Source organism: Sceloporus undulatus, chromosome 7 (assembly GCF_019175285.1).
Source record: "Sceloporus undulatus isolate JIND9_A2432 ecotype Alabama chromosome 7, SceUnd_v1.1, whole genome shotgun sequence".
In the NCBI taxonomy this organism is placed as follows: Eukaryota; Metazoa; Chordata; class Lepidosauria; order Squamata; family Phrynosomatidae; genus Sceloporus; species Sceloporus undulatus.
The window spans coordinates 7,922,385-7,947,980 of NC_056528.1; the positions used below are offsets into that span (position 1 = coordinate 7,922,385).

Here is a 25,596-nt window from a genome sequence, read left to right on the forward strand (position 1 = left end):
AGCTTCCATAGGAAGGAAAAAGAAATACATGTTTCTGCTATACAACCGGAGAGTAAACGTGAAGTGGTGTTTGCCCTGCAGAGATGGCTATTCTTAGCCATATTTATTGCATTAGAATGGCTCACAGGCCTCTCCAAACCAGGTCCCCTGTCCTCGCAATCCAGAGAGATGGAGAAAATGTCCCCCGATTGCTTTAATCCAGCCCTTTCTACTTGGATTGGCAACAGCTCTTGGGCAGATCGGATATTCCTCAGACTAGTTACCACCAATCATTGAATTGGGGAGAATGAACACTGGTGTCCAACGTTAGGACTGGACAGTTCTGAAAGCTGAAGGTGCCAAAGTGAAGTCGAAGGCTTTCATGGCCGGCATCCATAGTTTTTTATGGGTTTTTTGGGCTAAGTGGCCATGTTCTAGAAGAGCTTATTCCTGACGTTTCGCCAGCATCTGTGGCTGGCATCTTCAGAGATGCCAGCCACAGAGATGCCAACTCTCTTCCATGCCAGCGTTCTCTGAAGATGCCAGCCACAGATGCTGGTGAAACATCGGGAATAAACTCTTCTAGAACATGGCCACTTAGCCCGAAAAAAATTATGAAGGTGCCAAACCTACCAAAATTGTTCACCTCCTTCCCTACTCCCTGCCTCACCCAACTAAAATATCAAGAACTGACCAGATGGTATGGCCAAAAAAGGTATCCCCTAGAACCTCAAAATGGAAACCTATGCCCTTAGAGAAACAACTGTCCATTACGGTGCTGGTCCCCCCCCCCATAGGGATCTTCACTGGAGGCACCAGGTTGGCAGGACAATCCTCATTGCTATTCTACAGGCCATGTATATCCTCTACCTCTGGAGAGGTAAAGAGGTAAAGAAAAGCAGCAATCAAACTTTTGGACCAGAGACAAAGGAGGGGTGCATCCAATACAGGACTAACCCCTTTAGCCTCCCATGTTGATAGGAAAAAGCAAGGGATGCTGTGCTTGGAGTCCATTTTTGCATCTTCAGAGTGGCAGAAGGAAAGAACCATTGGGACCGTGCTAGACAATCCTATTTACAGGGCAAAGAAGCAAAGAGGCAGGAGGATCTTTCATGCTTTGCTTGTCTCACGCCTTTGCTTCATCTCTTGGACGTCTCTAGTCCCTTTACAAAAGATAATGGAAGACACCCCCCAGCACCATACCTGGGAAATAAATGAATACCTGGGGAATACATGGATTACTGAGACCCAAACTTTGTGTTAGGCCCATGGTGGCCACTTGGGCTTGTCAAGGAGACCAAAGAAGCATTCCTTCCCAACTCCCTTCTACAAAACCATACCCCATAACAAAAAGAACAAGGGTATAACAGTTGGCATGAAAAGCTGTGTCCAACACTTTCCAGGAGAGGACCAGCATTTCGAGGGTATTAGACTGATTGTGAAGGTCCTAGTAGGTGAAGGTCCTAGTGTTTAGCAGCAGTGGAAGAACAACGGACCAACTTTGCTTAGAGCTGGAGGAAGGGATGGTTCCCATCCAGGACTAGTTCTTGCAGCAGGAGGTGGTGAGCTGGAAGGAGACCTGAGTTTGTGCCCCCAAGGTCCTGGAGCTACAGCTAAGAAGCTTCAGGTGAGAAGGTGCAGATTGCTGGTTGACTGAAAGGGTGGCTTGGCTTCCTGCAGAGGTCATTGTCTACTTCCAAGGGAACCTGTCCAGCTTTCCGTTCAGGTCTCGTCTCGTCTTGCCTTTATTTCTGTGAGATGTTCCTGGGGAGGAGGAAACCCAGCTCTTACCCCCAAAGGGTGCACCCTTAGGGTGGCTCTCATAGTTTATTGCAGTGGAGTGGCAGGAGAAGGCCTGCCAACGCTTAGAATATACCCTGCCTACACCGGTTTGTCCCAACTCATTCAGAAGAATTAAGCACCATGAGTGGCAGAAGGAGGCCACCAACGACTCTTGGCTCTCTGCCCCATCTTCAAGCAAAGTCCAAACCAAGGACCACTCCTATGCCACAGTGTCTATGCAGTCCACCATACCAATGAGTCTGTGCAGTATGCTGTCTTCCCCATTTCTGATGGTGGGGTCTAGCCGTACCTCACACTGCAGCAGAAGGCCCTCTTGGGTAGCAAGATCCTATTGCTCCCCTTGTGAGTAGGCGGCCTCCCATCACTGGGATTCTTCCTCATGAGGGTTCACCTGAGTGAAACCAAGGGAAGGAGCCAAGTGGGCATGGAAGTCTCTAGGGTTGAGAAAGGAGGGCCATCAGAGGTGCCTTCGGGAGCCCATAGTGTTGAGCAGCTGAGACCTCATGATCTGGATGCTGGTCAGAATTTTCCTCTGGTGCCCTGTCAGGCTGATGCCCAAACTTTGCACATCCCTGCAGAAGGAAAAAACAGGAGAAAGAGTTAAAGTGGTTGATTCCCAAACTTTGGTCTCCCAGGTGTTTTGGGCTTGATCTCCCAGGAGCACCTAGCCAGCTTTCCTAACGATCAGGAATTCTGGGAGCTGAAGTCCAAAACATCTGGAGGAGCAAAGTTTGGGAACCAGTGAATTAAGGTATAAACCTGGTGGGCCACAGAGGTGCACCTAACACTGCCAGAAATGATGTGCATGGCTCTGTCAAGGATGCGAGCCTTTCAGAATCTGGTTCTGCATTTGTGGATCACAATGTTCTGCCCTTTGGTGAAAAGGATGATATAAAGAAATGTTATTATTATGGTTGTTGTTGTTGCTGTGTGCCTTCAAGTCATTTCTGACTTATGGCAACCTTATGCACTTTGACACCACTTTAAGTGCTCCATCCAATGGAATCCTGAGAATTGTAGTTTTAGAAGGTATTTAATCTTCTCTGCAAAAGAGTCCTGGAGCATCACCAAAGTACAAATCCCAGGATGGAGCCATGGTAGTTTAAGTTATATGAACTGCACTAGTTCTACAATGTAGATGCATGCTTAGTAAAAACTTATTTCTGCTTTTACCACAGTATGATGGAGGGAGAGAGAAGGACTGAACACTTTGGACCATCCATCTGAATTTCTAGCTAAAGCGAGTGACCAACTTCATCCCTTGAATGCTGAGCTGCAAGGTGAAAAGTTCAGCTCAGTTTCTGACTATTCTTCCATATTCTTCATGCCGTAATGTAATCCTTTCAAGACCAGGAGAGGCTCCCACATCTGTGAAACCGTGACGATTTCTCTGGCACATTTGACCACCAGAGTCATTATGCCTGCAAGTTTCCCCTTGGAGTATAAAATGAGGTTTTTTTTCACATGTTCCTCTGAAGCAGATTGCATGGACTAGAATCTTTCAATGAAAAAAAATCTTCAGAACATTGTCATGGCCTTATCTGGCTTCAATTTGCAGAAACAATGCAAACTGACACTGCTTTAACTGCCATGGCTCAATGCTAGGGAATTCTGCGTTTGCAGATTATTAGGTATTTAGCTTTCTCCATCTGATAAATCTGATGCCTCCCCAAACAGCAAGTCCCAGGTAGGGGAGCAATGGAGAGGTTTCCAAATTTCTCATAACTATATGACAAACTTGCCTAATATCTTTATATATCCCCATATCTTTAACAGGATGTTGACATTTGTTCAAGCCAAAGGAGAGGAGTATATTCCAGTCTATGTTGGAGGCACTGCCCAGATTGCTTAAACCCAGCTGCTAATCTCAACTGGTTTAGACCCATTGAATCAATGGCCATGATCGGTTCCATAGCTACACTTTCGCCACTAAAGCCCAGGGATTTGGAGTCGATGCCGACAACCTGTTACTTGGGCCCACTTTAGCCAAGGCTCCCTGTTTGCACTTACTCTATGTTCATCCGCATCACCATGCCAAGCGACGAGTAGCCAGCCAGAGCAAAGTTGTCCCGATATCGGCCCAGCCGAATGGAGTCCAACCAGTCTTCCACAGTTGAGCAGCTGGTGAAATCGATGCAGCCTCGCTCTGAAAGTGTTTGGGTGAATCTGTGAACCCAAAAGAAGCACAGAATGGAGAGGTGAGTGGAAAGTGAAGCAATGGTTGGAGGAGCCTTTAACCAGGTACTTCTTTGATCAGAATCAAGAAGATCCCAGTGGCAATGTTTGCTCTTCCATATCTGAGCCAGTGAGTTCTGCTGCTTGCATAGCCAGGCCATTCATGCTACTCAGGTACAATGGAAACCATGTGATTCTCAACCACTTTGTTTGCTTTATTAAGACTACATAGTCCACATTGTCCTGGGAACTTAAGCCTCATTCATACCATCTCTCATAAAATACTGAGGCTTGGAGGCTACGCTACATGTAGAACTGGGATCAGCATCAACCTCATTCCCACTACCTTTTAAACTGGATCGCTATTCGGTTCAAACGGGTTCAAACAACCCTGGTTCCCACCTAAATCGAATCACTGAAGCGATTTGAGAGGGGGGCCGTGCACCAGACCCATTTAACTCATGTCTTTTTGACGCTGATTTTTTTCCGCATCTTTTTCGATAAATCGATTATGCGGAAGTGTGAACCACAAGCGGATCAGAATTGATTCAAATTTGCCCTTTGGATGGCTGGAACCGCATCATTTTAAACTGATTCATTGTGAATGCGATCGGGGCAAATATAGTGGGGACCACACTCCGATGTCAAATCGATCCATCGATTTGGATCGCACATTGATTTATCTGTAAGTGGGAATGGGACCATCATTGCTTGAACATATTCATGTTTGTATTGGATAAACTGTTGGATACCTTTGGTTTTAGGGATGACATCTAATTTCCAAATACTCAGAAATTTCCCTTAAGGAGGAGAATTTTGGAGGAATTTTCAAATGGACCAATTGAGTCTCAGGATGAGCACCAAACTGTCCACTCTTCTGTTTGTTTTTTAACAGCTAAAACCAGTGTTAAAAAGCAAATTGGAATAAGGAGCAGTGCTTGGAAACCATTAATTGCTGTAGTATCTATTACTTGTAATGAATTAATGAGGGAATAAGGGGTCAATGCCACTGATTTTTATATAGATTCTTAAAATCACAGAATTTGGAAGGGGCTACAAGAAGCGTATAGTCCAGCCGCTGTCTTGCAGAAAAATACAGCTGGGTGACTCCCAAGAGATGGACGTTCAATCTCTATCTCTCTATCAAAGAAGAAGGGTCTGCCACCCTCTGAGGATATCTATTCTATAGATACAGACACTTTTCAAGAATCAAGAAATGCTTCTTCAAGTTTAGGTGGAATTTCTTTTGTCCTGATTTAAATCCCAGCTTGTTTTGTGCTGCTCCAGAGACTTGGACACGGAGCAATGGGTTTAAAGTGCAGAAAAAGAGATTCTATCTAAACATTAGGAAGAATTTATTGATGGGAAGAGCTGTTAGATGATGGAATCATCTGCCTTGGAGAGTGGCGGAGTCTCCTTTCTTTGGAGATTTTAAAACAGAGGCTGGATGGCCTTCTGCTAGAAGTGCATGGATTGTGTCTTTCCGCATAGCAAAGGGTTGGACTGGATGGCCCTTGGGTATCTTCCAAATCTAGAATACTAGGGTTGTATTATCCACTCAGAGGTGGCCAAGTGGTAATCCACCAGCTAGCCTTGATCCACTGAGGGTCTTGTTCATGTTAGTCCCATCCACTGTGGCCATTCCCTGCTGCACACAGTGGCAACACAAGTCTGGATGGGTTGCAAAGCCAGATATAGAGAGGACTTCTCCTTCCCATGTGACTGAATCCCCCACGTTGACATACCGGTTGACCGTGGCTGTACACTTCAGGTTCTGTGGGTTGCGGATGAGCTTGTCCAGAACATTGACAATCTGGGAGAAGCGTGGTCTGTCATTACAGTCCTTCTGCCAACAGTCCAGCATGAGTTGGTGCAGGGCAGTGGGGCAGCCCATGGGGGCAGGCAGCCGATAACCCTCCTCCACAGACTGGATGACCTGCAAAGATTGCATTTATTAATACAAGAGTCACTCTTTGGAGTTAGATCCAGCAGGCCACTTTGTTCTATCTCCCATCCTCTGACATTAAACAGCCAAAAGAAGTGCAGGGAAAAGTCGGAAAAGGGAGGGTCAGCAAACCTCTCTTCTGCTTTGGGCATTCTAAGGACTTTATCACACGAGACTAAAAAATCGGATTTTAACAGGATAAAAGTATCTTTCTGATACTTATCGCACAACATTGTGTCTATCATGCTGCTACCTTGCATTTCCATCTGTTGCTGTTGTGCCCCTTTTCAGTGATGGGCAAAACCTGTCAATAGGCTCTCAATCTTGCTGCTGTTCCATGACCAAAATGGTGAAGGGTCTGGAAACGGTTCCCTATGAGGAACGACTTAGGGAGCTAGGGATGTTTAACCTGGAGAAGAGAAGGTTAAGAGGTGATATGATAGCCCTGTTTAAGTATTTGAAGGGGTGTCATATTGAGGAGGGAGCAAGCTTGTTTTCTGCTGCTCCAGAGAATAGGACTCAGAGCAATGGATGCAACCTGCAGGAAAAGAGATTTCTGCTCAACATTAGGAGGAACTTCCTGACAGTAAGAGCTGTTCAACAGTGGAACAAACTCGCTTGGAGTGTAGTGGAGTCTCCTTTCTTAGAGGTCTTTAAACAGAGGCTGGATGGCCATCTGTCAGGGATGCTTTGATTGAGATTTCCTGCATGGCAGAATGAGGTTGGACTGGATGGCCCTTGGGGTCTCTTCCAACTCTATGATTCTATGAGTCTACGACTGCCTTCCGCTGCAGTTACACTTCTCAGGCAATATCTTGATGTGAATGGTCATGATTCTGCTCTTCTCCTCCTATCCTCTCTCTTCCTTGCAATCATCATGGTGGCCAACAGCTTTCCAAAGCCAGCTTCTGTGTGCACACATTCACACATCAGCCAGTGTTTGGAAGTTGTTGGCGCCCACAAGCCGTTGCATCAAGCCACTGTATGAATGTGCGCACAGCAGCCTCGCACTTTGAAAGGAGGTCAGAGGAGCCACTGCAGCTGCCAACTGCCTCCCAAAGCCGGCTGCTGACTTTGGGAGGCGGTTGGCAACTGCAATTGGCTGGTTCTCACCCTTCCTCCAAGAAGGTGGCATTTGGAGGCATAGAAAACAGATTACGTGACCATGGATTGCCAAAGCACTATAGTGGGAGAAGATGTGGTAACAAATGATGCCAAACTGGTATGCTTAGTGCGATTATGGCAGGACATCAGGCTGGTGGGATAAAGTCCTATGAGCTCGAGTTCCCAGCCAGAACTTCTCTTTCCCCAAGCTGTTCAGAGATTCAGGGCCAAGAAAGCTACAAAGATCCAACTCTCCACCTGCTAACACACGTGAAAGCATTTGCCCTCTGGCCTTCCCTTCTACTGCTCAGTGCCTTGAACTGGCGTCTTCCGCAATTGGTGGCGGCTGGGTGTTTGTGACGCATTCCCAAGGGACCGCCATGTCAATCTGTTTCAGCAAAAGCCACCAAAGGTCCTCTGGCACTGTAAGAACTAACAAAATTTGACACTGTGGACTCAACAAATCCTGGGGACGTCTAGCTCCCCGCGGAAAGCAATTGTCTCTCTTTAGGCGCTGATTTGCAGTATTGATTTCCGCTGTGTGTATAATTCATCACCAGTGTCTGCTAGTCAGGAGCAGGCTGCGCTTGCACTGATTAGATCTTCTCTTCATTTGATTAGATCGAGGATTAACTTGACTGGATCTGGTGTTCACTTGATTGGATCTAGTATATGTCTTTGCTCTGCACACCGCCTCCATCTTGACCTCTTTCTACCTTATTTTGTAAAGCTAATTTCCCTCTTAAGAGTGCCAATGTGGTGCAGTGGTTTGAGCGATGGCCTACAGCCCTGGAGACCAAGGTTCAAATCAGCCATGGAAACCTACTTGGTGACCATAGGCAAGTCACACTCTTCCTCTGGAAAAATCTTGCTGAGAAAACCTAGGGTCTTAGGGTCGCTATAAGTTGGAACACAAGAACATTTGTTTTATCCCACAGTAAAGGGAAAACTACTTTAATTACTTAGCCTTGCATATGAGGATAAAATAGTAGAGGATTTACATCCATGCCTCCCAGAAGGGCTGCATAAGAATCCTTTCTTGAGTCATGGAGAACCACTACAATTTAAGCATGGGAAATCTTGGACTAGATAGGCAAAATATAAAGCAGTTTCTTATGTTGATTACAGGGATGGAAAGGTAAGAAAGACACTGGTTTACTCCAGATGCCTTAGAAGAAGATTCTCCTTCTGTGAACCTGTTTTCTGTTGTATACTTCAGGAAAGGTCCTGCCGATGAGGTTCACCTCTATCACCATTAAATTTCCCCAGCCATATCCCAACATGGGAAACTCCATTAGACAGATTACACACTTGGAAGGCAAATCTGCTTTGATTTTCTATGGGGTTTTCGGGTTGTGTTTGACATATCGCTTGTAACTGTGGTTGGCATCTTCAGAAGATCTTCAGAAGATCTCTGAAGATGCCAGCCACAGTTGCAGGTGAAACATCAGGAATAAATTCTTCCAGAGCGTGGCCGCACAGCCCGAAAACCCCACAGAAAACTATGGGTGCCGGCCACAAAAGCCTTCGACTTCACGTTGAACATCTACTTTTCTTACATCCCGGTTAGTCATGTTCCAATAAGGACGCTCCCCGTATGCCAGCACTTCCCACATGACGATGCCGTAGCTCCACACATCGCTGGCTGATGAGAACGTTCGGTATGTGATGGCTTCGGGTGCTGTCCACCGAACAGGGATCTTCCCACCCTGCAAGACAAAATTTTCGCCAATTATATGAAGGCCACCTTGCTTTGAGAGAAGGAGCCCACCAGACTCTGCAAAGACGGACCTTAAGATGTGCAATACCACGGATCTTAAAAATCCAGGCTACGTTGACTCATGGTGGGTCAAGATGGGACAATGTTGCAGTAGCGGCTAAGTGTAGACAGATCTGCTTTTGCATATTCTTTCCCATTTGGGGCTATCAGAGAAAGAAAAATGGTGATGAGGGAACCATCCCATCGCTAAATCTGGGACTAGGTCAGTACTTCTGATCTTTCTCGGCTAACTCCTGGAAACCATAGCAGTTAAATTGGTATGAAACAACTATAACTGTACAGAGCAAAGGGAATTCGGGCAGATTCCTGTGCTTCCTGAAAGTTTCTGGGAAAGTCAGGGAATTTTCTTATGTCCGAAAACAATACCTAGCATTGCCATCCCTCTTCAGTTCCTGGGCTGGGAACCTGCCATGCATTCACATGGAAATTACCGTTGTGGTATAAGCAGCCTCGGGATTGTTCTCCAGGATCCGTGAGAGTCCAAAGTCGGAGACTTTGCAGACTAGGTTGCCATTGACCAGGATGTTGCGTGCCGCCAAGTCACGATGTACGTAGCCCAGGTCTGCGAGATAGCGCATGCCAGCGCTGATGCCCCTCAGCATGACAACCATCTGGAGGACTGTGAATTGCCCGTCATGTTTCTGGAGAAAGAAGAACCTCGTGAATTGCTCCGGTAGGAAGAGAAAGTCTCCCATGCATTCCCAGGGACAGTGTTTACCAGGTGGTAGTAGTATGGCATCTATTTTGTCTGTGTTTCAGATCCTGCTGCAATTGGCAAGAACTGTGTTGGCAGTCTGGCCACCATTGGGCATCCTTAAAAACACCTGGTATCATTCTGGGGGTTGGGTGGCTATGACAGACAAAATACTGGAGTACTGCCGCCTTGAAAAATTCCTGCCTTAAAATCCCCCAAAGACCTGGCAGCCCTCTTTTAAAATATCACTTGTATCACTTATTGCTCCCAAACAGTTATGTGACTTGAAAAGCTATGCCTTCATTATCCTGCACTACTTTAATGTTTGCTTCTCATTTCTCATTTGTGTGATGGTGATATAAATGAGATACGGGAACCATCTAGATTCTGGCATCCCTACTCCAAACATTGGAGATTTCCTAATGCTTCATCACTTGAGGAAAGGTCAATGGATGTGGAAGCCTGTAATCTTGGGAGAAATTTTGCAATATTGGGTTTGTGGAGGTGGTAGTGGGGACAGAAAAACTAGGGCCCCATTCCCACTTACTGTACAGATAAATCGGTGTGCAATCTGAATCGGTGGATCGATTCGACAGCTGAGTGTGATTCCCACTACATTTGCCCTGATAATATTATTTTCCCTCTAAAACAATCCACTTGTGGTTCACATTCATGCATGAACCGACTCAAAATGGACCCTCTCCGGTTGGCCGAAGGGCAGATTTAAATCGATTCTGATCTGCATCTGGTTTACACTTGCGTGGAATCGATTTATCAAAAAAGACATGGAAAAAATCAGTGTCAAAAATGGGTTAAATGGGTTTGGAATATGGTCCCTCTCACCGAATCACTTCAGCGATTCGATTTAAGTGGGAACCAGGGTTGTTTGAACCAGTTCAAACTGAATTGTGATCCGGTTTAAAAGGTAGTGGGAATGAAGTCTAGATCTTTTTGCTTGCAACCTCCTCCTCCAACTGTTTTTCTCCAGGGGGATTCCATAACCCATAGGAGAAATTACTTGGTGAGGGAAGGAAGAGGTGGAGCATGCATTGAGCATCTCCCTCATCTGGCCTCCGTTTGATAGCAATGTGGCACAACCTGCTGTCAAAAGCACGGTGGCACTGCTGCCACATGCAGTTAACAAAGACATGGGCGGTGGAGGGAGATGAGTAAGGAGATGCATTGTACGCACACTTTGGCAACATGGTTTCTGGGTAGGGGAGAGTAGGGTCAGGTCATCATCAGGATGCTCTCAGGAAGCCATGGAAGACATAATGCTGTCCTGTGACCTCCGATGGCAGCTGCATGTCCTTGTTCCCATCACTCGCTCTGCCCTGAGTTATGCACCATGAATGAGAAGGAGCCATTTGTCTGTGTCTTTTCTTTTTTCTCTCTCTTACCCGGAGAAAGGAATCCAGTGAGCCATTCTCCATGTACTCGGTCACAATCATGACTAATTTGCCTGCGGGAGACAAGAGAGGTCAAGTTAATGGAGAAGTCACTTTGCTCAGGGAGTTACTTTTTTTGCGGCTGGTGCATTTGGGTACGGATCTGGGGACCAGCCAAGAAATCTCCACCGCGTGTGGGTTGCATTTCTGGGCCGAAATGCCAAACAGAATCGTTGTTCTCCGGTCATTCCTGCCTTCTCACGTGCATGGCATTTGTATCCTAATAATACTTTGCATGGTAAACATGCTCCCCAAGCCTCTCCCTCCCCACCCCTTTCCCTTCACAGTTCAATGCAACTCAGCCCCTATCTTGCAAATGTGAATGGGCCTTGCACTTCTGAAAGCAACAGGCCTGGAGAGAAGGGATCAAAAGAGAGTCCAAAAAGCACGAGCCGCAGGCTTTCAGATTGAAATGGCAGTAAGCCGCAAATAGGGCTGGATGCCACCCGCAGCAACTTTTTTAATCTCCATCAAATGACTGGCTGCAGGAAACTGCAAGCTAGACTAACAGCTCATTTTGCTAATGATGCTTGGAAGGAACAGAGGACAGCAGCCAGGGACAAATGCTTTCTCTCTCTTTCTCAATGCCAGGCAAAATCCAAAGGAGAGACAGAAACTGATACCCCTCTCCCTGCCCTCAGTCTTGAAACAATTGACATCCAGCCAGCTATGTGGCCTGGTTAAGTCAACGCTTGGAAGACAGGGCAGCCCAGACCAGTGGGTTGCCAACTTTGAGGCTGGCTCCTGTAACCACTTCTTTAATAGACATTTGATATGTGACAATTAACAAGTGACAGCTTTTCCCTCCAGGCCCCAACGCTTCAATTCCCGATTTTGCAGCAGCTTAAACCTCCATGAAAGGGAGAGGCATAGGGCAGCCGGGTGGACTTTTCGCCTCTCGGCGACACTTTTGTACTATTTTGGGGGAAGAGGAGCTGTCATGGTTATGTGCTTCTACCTGGCAGCAGTGGTGCCTTATGGAATAAAGTGGGGCCTACTGGGGCAGAGGATGGCATGTGATGGTAGCTCAAGGAGCCAAACCTGGATGGGTTGAGTGGCTCGGAGATGGATCCTGGTCTACATGGAGGTGAGTGCAAGTATTCTCAGGCTGAGCAGAACATATTCTGCTCCTAGGAGAGCAGAGTTGTTAATGGAATGTGCTCTGAACAATGACAGCTGGTGGCTTCCATGTCAATGAAGTGATGAATTTTCTCCAGGTTGAGTGCTTTGGATAGATCCTATCAAATTTACATTAAAACCCAGAGTGGATTCACCACCATACTGCCATGAGTGTGTCCCCTGCTTCCCCTGGCTTTGAACACGTAACAATGCTAAAAGAAAGAAAGCATAATATCAACACTTGTTTACTAATGCTAACAAATGCTAATATTATTCCACCTGTCAACTGGGTGAAGCAGTGAGACGAATGCAGCCACGAATCTAAGGCACACACCCGCATTGTCAGCCCAGCTTCACACCTACTTTTGGTGACCACCCCCTCCAGGTGGATGACGTTGGGATGGTCGAACTGCGCCATGATGCTGGCTTCGCTCAGGAAGTCCCGCCTCTGCTTCTCGGTGTAGCCAGCCTTCAGGGCCTTGACCGCCACGGGCATCTCCCTCTTCCCAGGCAATTTCAGCCGGCCATAACACACCTCTCCTGACTCTCCTGCAGAGCAAGAAGGATAAGGATGCTCAGATCAGTCAGATACTCACTGGCTTTTCCTTCATTGCCTACCTTCTTCATACACTTTTGCTTTTTCCTGGGCCACACAACTTGTCTCTGGACCTTGTGGTTCTCTAACAGTGGCTCTCCAAGACATCAGGCATAGTATTCTGAGTTTCTTTTTAATGGAAGATGCTGAGGATGAGGCACAGGAACCATGTGTTCCACCACAAACCTATGCCCTCTTCCTAAAACCTGCCATCAACCAAGTCAGATCTCTTGTTAATCTAATCCACAGCTGCGCAACCTCTGGCCTTCCAAACATTTTGGGCTCCAGCTCTCATCAGCCTTAGCTATTATAGCCAATAAAGAGGTTTGACAATTTTGCAATCCAACAAAATCCTCGATCTAGCTCTGGGAGGGGAAGAGTATTCAAAAAGTGTCACACACAAAAATTGATAAACAGGTTTCTCAAGTGTCAGAAAATGGCAACCAGGAGAATCCTGAACTGATGAGAATGTTCACAGTTCAGGACTTATTCTGTGCCAGGTTTGCACAGGATGCGGTGAAAGGTACAATAAAATAGCATTTTCTATGCAGAACACAATACATGTGTGAATTTTCTGCAGAGTAAGTCTTGGACTGCGAATAGTCTTTGAACACTGCCCAGTTTAGGAAGATTTTCTCCCTGCGGGAAGAAAATTGCTAAAATGACTTGTTGCCTTCTTTGCGAACAAAATTAATGAGGAATTGTGTATCTATTCAGGGAGCAAATAAGTGCTTTCCGGTTATTTTCGACTATGGTTTCATTAATTCCCAATCACTGGCTGACAGATGTTGTTATACAAAACATCTGGAAAGTCGTCTATCCCAATCGAGTTTAATGCTGAGTCTAATCTGACTGGTGGCATCTTTGCAGGGTTTGGGATATGAGTTGCTACCTAATGGGAACATTAAGGCATTGACCCTGGAATTTTTAAGACAGATGCTGTAACCACTGTTACAAGCTTTGCCAACAATGTATGAAGCTCCCTTATTCCCAGTAGGACTTTCATCCTCTTGGTCCACTTATGATCTCCACCAATTTGCAGTGGCTTCTCTCTGTTCCTAGTGAAACAGTCCCCAATACTGGCTACATCTTTGATCTTCTAACTCAAGAGTTGGGGATCTTTCCCTCACCTGGTATCTTTCTCCTACCCTTCCCCTCGACTCTTAGCCATGTTGGCTGACACTTCTGAAAGTCAACATCCATAACAATGGGAAATGGAAGACAAAGAGATTCCCTATTCCTGTTCTATGTGAAGAGTTGAGTGTTCTTGAGGAGGCTGGTTTCTTGACCTCAAGGCAGAAATTGGACCTTGACTTGTCCAAGATGTTGCAAAAGAAGCCAGCTCCTCTTTGTGCATTCTTCTGACCTAGTAAGCCACAACCTCTAGGTCTTGCTTACTGAGTACCAAGCAGGACCATGAGAGAGACCCACCTATGAAAAAGGGGAGTACGCACCACATCCAATGACCTTCTCAATTTTGATCCTGGAGGCTTCAATTTCTCGCGTGAACTCATGCACAGCTTGGCAGGGGTCCTCATAGGTATGTGGTTCCACATAGAATTTTGACTCAGGGAACTTCACTGTTGGGGTTCAAAGGGGACAGAAGAGATGGGATCCTTAAAGCAGCTATGCAAGAAGAAGTCCAACTACTTTGTGGACTGCTAACCCAGAAATTTCTTTTCTTGAGCAGGATGTGCTGTCAAAAGGTTCTTTCCATGTTAACTGACATCTGCTTGCCTCCCATTTACCCCTGTTGGTTCTCATCATGAGGAGCACCATCTTCCTACCCACATTTCATAAGAAGTGGTGACTCCTGGATTGTGCCCATGTGGCACCCGAACCAATGCATCAGCTCTGAAACAGCAACACACTTCTGAAGTTTGTCCCCAGAAATAAAAGTGACAGATCTAGAACTGAGCAATGGCATGAATGAGTTCACTCTGTACTCACCCTGTCCATTTTGATAATGCATTTTCTCCTCATCAGAATCCTGGAAAGCCTTGCTGTACCCACAGTGTCTGGCGCATCAGGGAACAGATACACACATAAACTACTGTTAATAATGACTTGTTTTCTGTATATGACAAAACAACATCAACCTGGCTTTAATTGTAAAAAGGGGGAATGTCCTGTTTATAAAGCTTGGACTTCCGGTTGTGACGCTGAAGTGACTGGAGGTGAGAGTGTCAGCTCCATCCTTTGACTTCAACCTCTGTAGGAACCACCTGAGATTTTCAAGAACCAAGCAATATGGTTTTTCTTGCCAGGTGTAGCATGTATTTGGGGCCTAAGGGGGACTCCGTGCTATATCCCCTTCTCCCAAACCCAGTAGTGGAGAAGGGGGGAAAAGAATGAGAAGGTTGGTGTGGGCCTTCAAGTAGTTTCCAACTCATGGTGAACCTAACATGAACCCATCACGGAGTTTTCTTGAAGAAACCCTCCACTCCCATCCAGAAACCCATTGTTGTTGTATGGAGGCCCCACAATGAACCTATCATTGGGTTTTCTTGGCAAGATTTGTTCAAACGGGGTTTGCCATTGCCTGCCTCTACAGCTGAGAGGGTGCGACTTGCCCATGGTCACCCAGTTGGCTTCCATGGGCAAGTGGGGATTCAAACCTGGCCAATGTTAGTTGTTCTTAAACAATTTGGAGGGTGTTATGGGTTTCTGGTATAAGCCAGTGTGATGTAATGGTTTGAGCATTAGATTATGACTCAGAAGACCAGTGTTCAAACCCCACTCGGACGTGGGAACCCACTTGAGCAGGTCACACTTTCTCAGCCTCAGAGGGAGGCAAAGACCAACCCCCTCTGAACAAATCTTGTCCAGAAAGCCCAGAGACATGTTCATCCTAGGGTCAGCATAAGTCGGAAACAATTTGAAGGCACACAACGACAATGTTGTTCTGGGTGAGAGTGAGGGAATTTCTTAATTTCAGGGGTTGGCATGCTTCATGGGGCTTTGGGGGTCTCCAAAGGGGTGCCAGGTGCTTGGGATCACATGTGGCCCACAGGCTACACTTCCCTCCCCTCATATAAGCGGTTGCATGAAGGTGCCCCCAGCCCCTTATGGACGAGGCCATTTGAAAGAGATCTGCCCCAAGGAGGCAAGCTTACCTCTTCTTGCAAATCAGAAACAAGAGTAGGGTGACAAGGCCACTGATGAGTGTGAGACAGATCCAGACAACTGTGGTGGTGTCATACCGCGGAGCTGCTGGAAGAGGAAGATTGCAGAAGACGCTAAGGGCTGGCCTACACATAAGTGTACTCTGCAAATTCACACATTCACATCAGCATGTCAACATCCACAGTGAGAGCCCTCCATTCTTCTTAGACCCAGCTAGTGAAGTCATTGGAAGAGGAAGAGCCCTCCCTCCAATCCATCTGCCTTGGTCGAGGCCTTAGAGGGAGAGAAGAACCACTGGACCTCATCCCCTTTCCCTCCATCATTCCCTTCTCCTTTTGTTTCGTGTCTTTTAGATTGTAAGCCTGAGGGCAGGGAACTGTCTGATTAAAAATAATATTGTAAGCTGCCCTGAGAGCCATTAGGGCTGAAGGGCGGGATATAAATACCTAAATAAATAAATAAAATTGGGTTAATTGTTCAACGCAAAGGCAAATCCCACTTGTTCGACCAATCTACTTTAGTTGGGATTTACAGTAGGATTCAGCTTACTGAATCTGGGAGAAAGTGAAATTATTATTTTGGTTCATCCGGACTAGACTTGCAATGATGAAATGCAGGAATAGTTGAATAGTTAACTCATCCTGGATTAGGAAGACATAGCATCCTATCTGAGCCTCCAGCCTTTCCCCACCCATACTGGGGCATGGGCCCTTCTTCTCCCATCTTTGCCTCACTTGCTTTGGCGGTCTCCACTTCCACCGTTTGGCTGAATCGGCCACAGCCAGCAGAGGTGCGCGCTCGGACTTGGAAGACATAGCGAGTCGCAGGCTTCAGGCCGGAAACGGTGGTGCTGTTGCCCTTTGACTTCAAGGTGGAATAGCTCTGCATCTCTTTGTCCTGGGGAAACAGAAGAGAACATGAAACTGAAGCCTTCCTGTGTCCTGTTGTCTGTTTTGTCCAATTCTGGGAAAGATGATCCTGTTTTGGAAAGGATGAAGGCATTCTGCTGCGGGGGCATCATTAGGGGAGTGCGGGAATGAAGACTGCACAAGGTGACACTTCGAAGGGGGTGTTGGTTGGGCTGGGTTGTTTTCTGGGTCTGGCCGCCTTGCTAAGAGGCCAGTAAAGGCCTCATTCCTATTACCTTTTAAATCGGGTCATGAATCGGTTTGAACCAATTCAAACGACCCTGGTTCCCACTTAATCCGAATTGCTGAAGCAATTCCAAGAGGGTGGGCAATGCTCTAGACCCATTTAACCCACTTCTTTTTGACCCTGATTTTTGACCCTGATAAATCGATTCAGCGCAAGCATGAACCACAAACGGGTCGGAATCGATTCAAATTTCCCCTTTGGCTGGTTGGAACCGAATCATTTTGAATCAATTCATTCATGAATGGGAACCACACATGGGTTATTTGGGTGCCAGAAAATGACAGAAAATGCGATCTGGGCAAGTGCAATGTAAGCCACAATCCAATGTTGAATCGATCCATCGATTCGGATTGCACACCGATTTATCTGTAAGTGGGAATGAGGCCCACGAGAGTTTTCTCCCTCTGCTGCAAGGCCAGACCCAAAAAGCCTATTGAAAAAAGAGAGACGGTATTAAAAATGATCTGCAATGGGTGTCAAATATGTTCTGCTGAAAGCCAGTATAATGTAGTTGAGTGTTGGATCACAACTCTGGGGTTCAAATCCCAGCACAGCCATGGAGACCCACTGGGTGATCCTGGACAAGTCACACTTGCCTGGCCTCAGAGGAAGGCAATAGCAAACCTCCTCTGAACAAATCTTGCCAAGAAAACCTCATTCTAAGTTTTCCTTTGGGTCACCATAAGGTGGAATTGATGTGAAGGTGCAAATAAGAAAACTTACTCTATGCACAGTGAGAGGAGACCATTCCCTGCTACACCTTCATAGGAAGCTGTCTTATATTGAGTCAGAGTATTGGTCCATCTAACTTAGTCTTGTTAACTCTGAATGGCAGCAATGGCTTTCCAGCAACAGTCTTTCCTAGCTGTTCTTGGTGGGGGGTTTTATCTGAATACCAACCAGGGCAGACCTTCCTTAGCTTCCAAATTTAGAAGCCATCCAATCTGTTCTGGATGGTGCCGCATGGCTCTCCTCCTTAAGTATTCTGCTTAGCTTGCCTTCTCGTTTTAATTCAAATAATTTCTAAAATCAATATTGGAATTGGCAAATGCACAGTTTGCCACAGTCTTCGGTTCACGGTTTGGCTGGTTTTCCTTTCAGGCTCCTGGGGGCGTCCCGGTGCCTACAAACATTTATTAAATCACAGCCAGAGGGGATCTTGATGTGATTGCATTAGTATTCCTTTTTAACCCATGATTTAATCAATGCACCTATGTGCATGTGTGCATGAAATCCTGATGCAATTGGATTAAGGTCCCTTTCTGTGTTGCAATCCAATCAGTGCAGATGTATGCTCCTGTGCATTTCCAATGGCACATGAAAATGCTGCAGGCAGATCAACATGCACACATACAGAGTCTGGAAGAAAGAAGAAGCACTCCCGACCCCGATCTTGCATGAATCTCCCATAAGAAAGGACACATTTGTACGTAGGTCACGGATTTGGCTTTGGATACGTTTTAATTCTGTTTGTTTGGCTTTGGTTATGCTTTAGCTATTGCATGCCAATTTAGTGGTTGGGTTGCAATCTTTCACATCCTCTACTATTTGGCAAGTGAGATGATAAGAAGGAATCTGATAACCCAATAACCATCATTTCGTCTTTATTTTAAAGGACAGATCTCCTTGCGTTACCATTTCCTCCACTTTGGGGATTGTATAGTCCTGGCTTGGAATAGATGGCCCTTGAGGCTCCTTCCAAAAGAAAGAAAGAAAGAAAGAAAGAAAGAAAGAAAGGAGAATTATATAACCTTATAGTTCTAAGGTTATATAATTCTCCTTCCTTCCTTCCTTCCTTCCTTCCTTCCTTCCTTCCTTCCTTCCTTCATCTGATAGCTTATAATTCTAAAGTTATATAATTCTCCTTTCTTTCTTTCTTTCTTTCTTTCTTTCTTAAGCTTCCTTAGTCTAAGGAGAGGACCTGTCTCTTACTATTGACAAACTGTCTATTTCATTTTCATTTAGTTCCCCACCTCCAAGGTTTCATTTCATTCTGTTTCATTTCTGCATCAAGTTGCATTTTAAAAAAAGAAGAAGGGAAGGTGGGGGGAAATCATAGCATTTCTCTTGATTCACATATTTTATGCTCTGTTGCATAATATGTCTGTGTACGCAAGCTATTTCTCACTATATAAAGTCTTTTAGGGAGTACGTTTCTTTTTAAAAAATATTTTGTATTTGTGTTTTGTTTGAAGAGCTGCATTGAAAAATTCAGAGAAAAGCAAAATATCAAAGGACAAGCTGCACGGTCAGATTGATAAAGTGTATGAAATTCTCTCTCCGTTCCTATTCATGCAAGCTGTTGTCTAAGAAGCAGAAGAGGAATACAGGAACTAACAGAAAATAAATCAAGCATCCCTGTTATAAAGCTTACAGTAACCAGAGTTTCCAAAAGTTATGGTTTGGAGAGACTTATAGAGATGATGTTATGTTATAAAATCATTTTCCCCTGAAAATTTAAATTATGATTTTGGGGGATTTTGGGGGATTTTGGGGGCGGCAGTCCCAGAACATAACATTTCCAAGCTCTGAAAATAAGCCATAGTGTCCACTATCCAATAAACATAGGCCAAAAGCGTTGTGCCACTGCCAATACTAGGGTTCTGGAGCACACAGCAACCGCACATTCCAGAACCCTAGCACATCACGGCGGTGGCCTAATGGCAGCCTCCCATCCATACAGGGCCCACCATCTTGACATAAGCGACACGCAGCATACAGATGTCACTGTGCGTTGCTTACGTCACCCGTGTGCCAATGACACACTTGTGGCATGTGCCAGGTGCCTTAGAAAAAAGCAGATTCTTTTTCTTTCGGAGGGACATGACGCGGTTTGGCTGCTGTGGTGTCCCTCCAGAAGAAAAATGGATGCCTCCAGGCCACCTTTTTGGGGCGGTATGTACTGTGCCTAAAACACCACCATCTGGCAAAGCTGCCATTACCTTCTCATAGTACTTGATCTCATATTCCAGAATAATCCCATTCGGTTGCTCTGGTTCCTGCCACAGGAGCATGATGCTGTTTTGACCGACGTTCTCCTGGTGAATGCCCAGCACTTGCGACGGAGCTGCAGAGACAGTTAAAAAGAAGTATTATGAAAAGGATGCCAAGAAGGGGAGAAAGCATCCGAGAAGACAAAAGGCACGCCTGGGACATGGCCTCCAACTTTATCAAAACCACTTCCAAGAGTGACTGTGCTGGCAAAGACAAAGATGGTAGCTAAACCTCACCTTGCATTGGGTGCATCTACACTGTCAAAGTAATGCCGTTTGACACCACTTTAAGCGCTACTTAATGCATCACAGATAAACATTGGATGTTTTGGGTAAACATCTTAGCATGCACTTATGGTTTTTTCAACACGCTTTTAGTAACGGACAAGGCCTTAGGGTTTTTCATTTTTATCTGTACTGATCTTGGACGTTGCTGTAAACATTTCATGTTGTTTCTTTCTAGGTTGCTCCAAAGAAGGGCATATTTCCAAAACGCATGGGGTAAGTTGCAATAAATAGAAGGACATTGCGGAAAGAGACAACCCCCTCAGTATTCAGTATAAGTTTATTGGGTCGTTGACCAGTATAAAATATATAAATAAAATGGACAACCTCCTCTATGACAAAGTCCTTCGGTATTGAAAACAAGTACAGTCTCTCCCTCTGTTGTTGTTGAATTTAAAGATATAGCCATGTTAGTCTGTAGAATCAGTATGTAGAGAGATCTTGGAGCATATTTGGGACTAATTGAAAGGAAGAAGTTGGCAGCATGAGCTTTCATAGACTTCAATACACTTCCTTAGATGCATCTGAGGAAGTAGACTGAAGTCTATAAAGGCTCATGCTGCCGATTTCTCTTCTTGTTGTGTGCCTTCAAGTTACTTCCAACTCATAGCAACCCTAAGGTGAACCTACCAAGGAGTTGTCGAGGTTCATGTATTTCTTATTGGAAGAAGTCTTACCAAAGATCCACCGACATAGTATCACACAACTCATAGTTTCATACAGTCCTATGGGCATTTCACCAGCACTGATTCGTACGATCCATAGTACACAAGCAATATATGAAAACAAGCCCAGGTTCAGAATACTGATAAACAGAACAGGTTAGATCTGTCTCTTTATAGCTGGTCCCTTTTGATTTAGGATTTGTGCATTCAACAGTTGGATGACTCCGCTCCTAATTTGAGATTATTATCTGTGCTCAAATACAGAAGCGTCTTTTCTTTTTCAAATATGCCATCTCTGGAAGAAGGTTGCCTTCAAAGACTTCTCCTTAAACAAAGCTTTTGACCTTACAATTAGGGCGAAACCAAATTTCTTGCAAATGTGGTTCTTTTAATCACAATTTTTATGTCGGCGCAAGGGAAGTCTTGTCACTTCTTTTAACAAGGATGTTTCCTGATAGATCAGCTGCATTGTTACTTGATTATTGTTGTTGTTGTTGTTGTCCTGATAGTGCTAAGGTTAATGTTTCTTTGCCAGTAGCTAAATTGTCAAACATTGCTAATTGAGACCGAACAATTATCACTTGGAAATACAAATTGTTCCTACCGTGAACTACATTTTTTGCTGTATTTTGTGGACAGTTCAATCAGAATTTATTAATCCAGATTGACTGGTGACATTAAAAGATATATAATTTGGATATGCCAAGTAGGGTACAGCTACAGGAGAGGGCAAAACTGGCCCTTAATAAATGATCTAATGATTGGGGAGGGTCATCTCCTACCTGCCTGGTTTGTGGTGATGTTGACGGCTGCGAATCTTGGCGGCTCGAGACTGAGGTCAGAGACTCCATTGACAGCCTCCACCCAGAAGGAGTAGTTGGTGTGAGCCAAAAGGTTTCCAACAGCCAGAGAGCCCTGGGCCAAGTTCATCTGCTGGGGCACAAAGCGGATCCCAGCGCCACAGACCTCGCATTGTCCCGAATCCCATGCACAGCGGCGACAGATGACGTTGTAGATTATGTCCGTGCGGCCACCTTTGTCCTGCGGAGGGGCCCATTCCAGGGTCACGGATGTGCCATTCACGCTGGACATTAGGTTCATGGGAGCCGAGGGGGGACCTGAAGAAGGATAAGAAGAAGGACAGAGTGAGACTGATCTACAGAGGAAGAGCTCCAAGTGACTTCCAAGGGCCATCTAACCAACATCAGCATCACCAACCAGGCCCTTGTTTACATAGGCCAGGATTGACCCTTGGAGTATCCTGCTCCAACCTGTCTCCATTACCTTGGCCCCTGTGGTATGGTCACTGTCTGCATGAGTGAGCCACCTGATGTGTCTACCGTCACCACAAGTCACTACTGAGTGTGTCCACCATCATCACAGGTCACTCATGTCTGAGGTCAGAACAAGGCACCCAGTGACAGACCCAAGGCTGGGTGCCTTGTTCTGATCTCAGGACAAGTGACCAACAGCAGTTGACTCACAGCCCAGTGGGATGCCCAAACAGACAGACATTGCATGAGATCTTCCCAGAAGATTCAGAGCAATGGGCATATATTTTAAAAATTGTTTCAAGGCTAGTATAATTAAGGAGGTCACAGTTAGGAATCTGCAAGGCCTTAGAAGAATAGTGGAGGACCAGGAGTCTTGGAGATGTCTCATCCACAGGGTCCCCATGAGGTGGAATTGACTCAAGGGTGGTTAACAGCAAATAGACCACTTCAGGTGTGGGATGTCATCTGGACCTCTTGAACCAGAATCATGGTTCAAGTCATGCGTCATCTGAACAGAATGATGCCCGAATGAGTGAGAAATTGGCCTTTTGGCCCCTGCGGACATGGCCCTGGAGATGTTACTTAGTTACATATAGGTAATTATATATATATATATATATATATATATATATATATATATATTACTAGGTAGCCAATGTAAAAGATAGGTGATTATTTTTAGGCATAGCCCAACAACTGGATTTGTGGCTGTTTTCCTTACAGGTTGCAACTGAAGAGGACCTGAAATGGTTCCATAATACCATCCTCTACTTATCATTCAGGTAACCTCTTGTTGTTTCATTATCTATTGAATCACTGGTTGGCTGCTTTTCCTACAATCGGATTTATTCAGCAGCTTAGAAGCTGCACCAATCCGTTGGGAGTTTTTGATATTGAGTACATTTTTAATCTGTTGAACAGAGGTGCGGGGGTTCAGCTTTTGTACTTTGGACAACCTGCTTCTTCCTAGTTCTGTCACTTATAGAAATGGTTTGTCTTTTTACTTGCACGTGTTAATTGTCATTGTGAAACATAGCAGAAGTTACCTTTTATATGCATTTATGCTTCATTGTTGGAAATGCTGTGAATATTTTGTAGCTTCTACAAAGTATGGACTAACAGCCAAAGTGGAATCACTGGCCAAATGACATAGATTAGAAAGCTGGGCCAAAGCTAACAAAATGAATTTCAACACGGAGAAATGTAAGGTACTGCACTTAGGATGGAAAAATGAAATGCACAGATATAGGATCATGGGGGATACCTGGCTGAATGAAACTACATGTGAAAGGGATCAAGTAGACCATAAGTTGAACATGAGTCAAGAGTGTGATGCGGCAGCTAACAAGGCCAATGCGATATTAGGCTGCATCAGTAGAAGTATGGTGTCTATATAAAGGGAAGCAATAGTGCCACTATATTCTGCTCTGGTCAGGCCCCACATATTGTGTCCAGTTCTGGGCACCACAATTCAAAAGGGATGTGGAGAAACTGGAGCGTATCCAAAGGAGGACAACTAAAATGGTGTATGGAAACCATGCCCTATGAGGAACAACTGGGGATGTTTAGCCTGGAGAAGAGAAGGTTAAGAGGTGATATGATAGTTTAAATAGTTGAGGAGGGAGCTGACTTGTTTTCTGCTGCTCCAGAGACTAGGACCCGGAGCAATGGATGCAAGCTCCAGGAAAAAAGATTCCACCTCAACATTAGGAGGAACTTCCTGAGAGTAAGGGCTGTTCGACAGTGGAACACATTCCTTCCTCGGAGCGTAGTGGAGTCTCCTTCCTTAGAGGTCTTTAAACAGAGGCTTCCTGCATGGCAGAATGGGGTTGGACTGGGTGGCCCTTGCGGTCTCTTACAACTCTATGACTTATGAGTCTATGAAATCATACAGTACAAAGGGCAGTGCTCTTCTCCAGTACTAAGCTGAAGAGTTGGGGGTGTCAAAGATGACTCCATAGTCATGTGGCCAACATGATTGAATGGAACGCTGTTACCTTCCCACCAAAGTGGTACCTATATATCTATTTCCATTTTAACATGCTTTCGAACTGCTAGGGTGGCAGAAGCTGGGGCTAGTGATGGGAGCTCACTCCATCATGGGGCGCTTGGGTCTTGAACTGCTGACCTGCCGATCTTCCAATTGTCAGAGTCAGCATCTTAACTACTGAGCCACCACTAAGTCCCCGTGTCACATAAACCTGATAATAATAAAAGCATGTGAGATCTAAGCATGGTTACCTTTTCGGACCCCCCATATCTTTCAGTTGTCCTCGCTTGCAGATTGTGGAGCATTTTCTCTCACTTTGTTTGCTTACTTCTATAAAAAAAAATCCCACCTTGTGCAGCCTGGAATTTGAGAATAGCTGTGCAAAGAGAATTTAGCAAACACAACTGACCTTCGCCCCCGAGGAAAGCTTGTAAAAACCCCAGTTGACAGGCAAAGAAGAGAAAGAGACAGAAGAGAGAAATAGGACGGCTGGAGACAAGCAGAGTAGCTCCTGGATTGGCAGGTTCCCTGGACAGCTGAAATCTTTCATGAAGCACGCATGCTTTGCATGCACAACTCCACAAGTTTACTCCCTGGCACTTCCAGTTTGGGAAAATAATCAGGTAGCAGGTGAATGGAAAGACTTCATTCTGCCTAAGAGCGTAAACTGGGTAACTAAGGGGTCCCCACTGGCTTCACTTTAAACAGTGGAGGAGATGCTTGCAAGAGGGTAGGTAACACTTTGGATCCTTTCCACCTATTTATACCAGTACTAACTGTGGAAGACTCCATGTTTGGTGGATAAAGATGTGAAGTCGAAGGCTTTCATGGTCAGCATCCATAGTTTTTTTGTGGGTTGTCCAGGCTATGTGGCCATGTTCTAGAAGAGTGTATTCCTGACGTTTCGCTACCATCTGTGGCTGGCATCTTCAGAGAATATCCCAGAGAAGCCACAGAAGCATCATCTTTGCTGAAGATGCCAGTCACAGCTGCTGGTGATACATCAGGTTTAAACTCTTCTAGAACATGGCCACACAGTCCAAAAAGCCCACAAAAAACACCATTCAGAACTAGCTGAAACAGAGGTATGGAAATTGGATAGCATAGACTTAGGGTTATAGAGGGAACCCTAAGTCTCCGCTAAAGAGGAAACCACACAAAGTGGAGTGCGGTTCAGAGTCTACAGATATGCTTTGCATGAAGGAGAATAGTTCTGATAGGTCAGTGGTTCTCAACCCATAGGTCTCTACCCCTTTAGTGGTCGAATGACCCTTTCACAGGGGTTGCCTAAGAAAACACATATTTCCAATGGTCTTAGGAACTGAGACACCACTTTTTTATGGTTGAGGGTCACCACAACATGAGGAACTGTATTAAAGGGTCACGGCATTAGGAAGGTTGAGAACCACTGAGATGATAGATAGATAGATAGATAGATAGATAGATAGATAGATAGATAGATAGAT

General features: G+C 45.3%; 1 protein-coding gene across 1 annotated transcript in view; it reads right to left on the reverse strand.

Annotated features, from left to right (window-relative positions):
- Nucleotides 1–513: 513 nt before the first annotated feature.
- Nucleotides 514–25,596, reverse strand: part of EPHA8 (EPH receptor A8) — a 34,642-nt gene continuing 9,559 nt past the window's right edge. The window contains exons 3-15 of the mRNA XM_042480218.1: nt 21,649–21,984; nt 19,866–19,990; nt 16,503–16,665; nt 15,759–15,855; nt 14,593–14,660; nt 14,097–14,222; nt 12,411–12,596; nt 10,881–10,942; nt 9,218–9,427; nt 8,566–8,715; nt 5,703–5,893; nt 3,793–3,948; nt 514–2,354 (exon numbers count right to left, since the gene is read on the reverse strand). Coding sequence (XP_042336152.1) covers nt 2,240–2,354; nt 3,793–3,948; nt 5,703–5,893; nt 8,566–8,715; nt 9,218–9,427; nt 10,881–10,942; nt 12,411–12,596; nt 14,097–14,222; nt 14,593–14,660; nt 15,759–15,855; nt 16,503–16,665; nt 19,866–19,990; nt 21,649–21,984 — 1,985 coding nt within the window. The 3' untranslated portion in view covers nt 514–2,239. The remainder of the gene's footprint in view (nt 2,355–3,792; nt 3,949–5,702; nt 5,894–8,565; nt 8,716–9,217; nt 9,428–10,880; nt 10,943–12,410; nt 12,597–14,096; nt 14,223–14,592; nt 14,661–15,758; nt 15,856–16,502; nt 16,666–19,865; nt 19,991–21,648; nt 21,985–25,596) is intronic.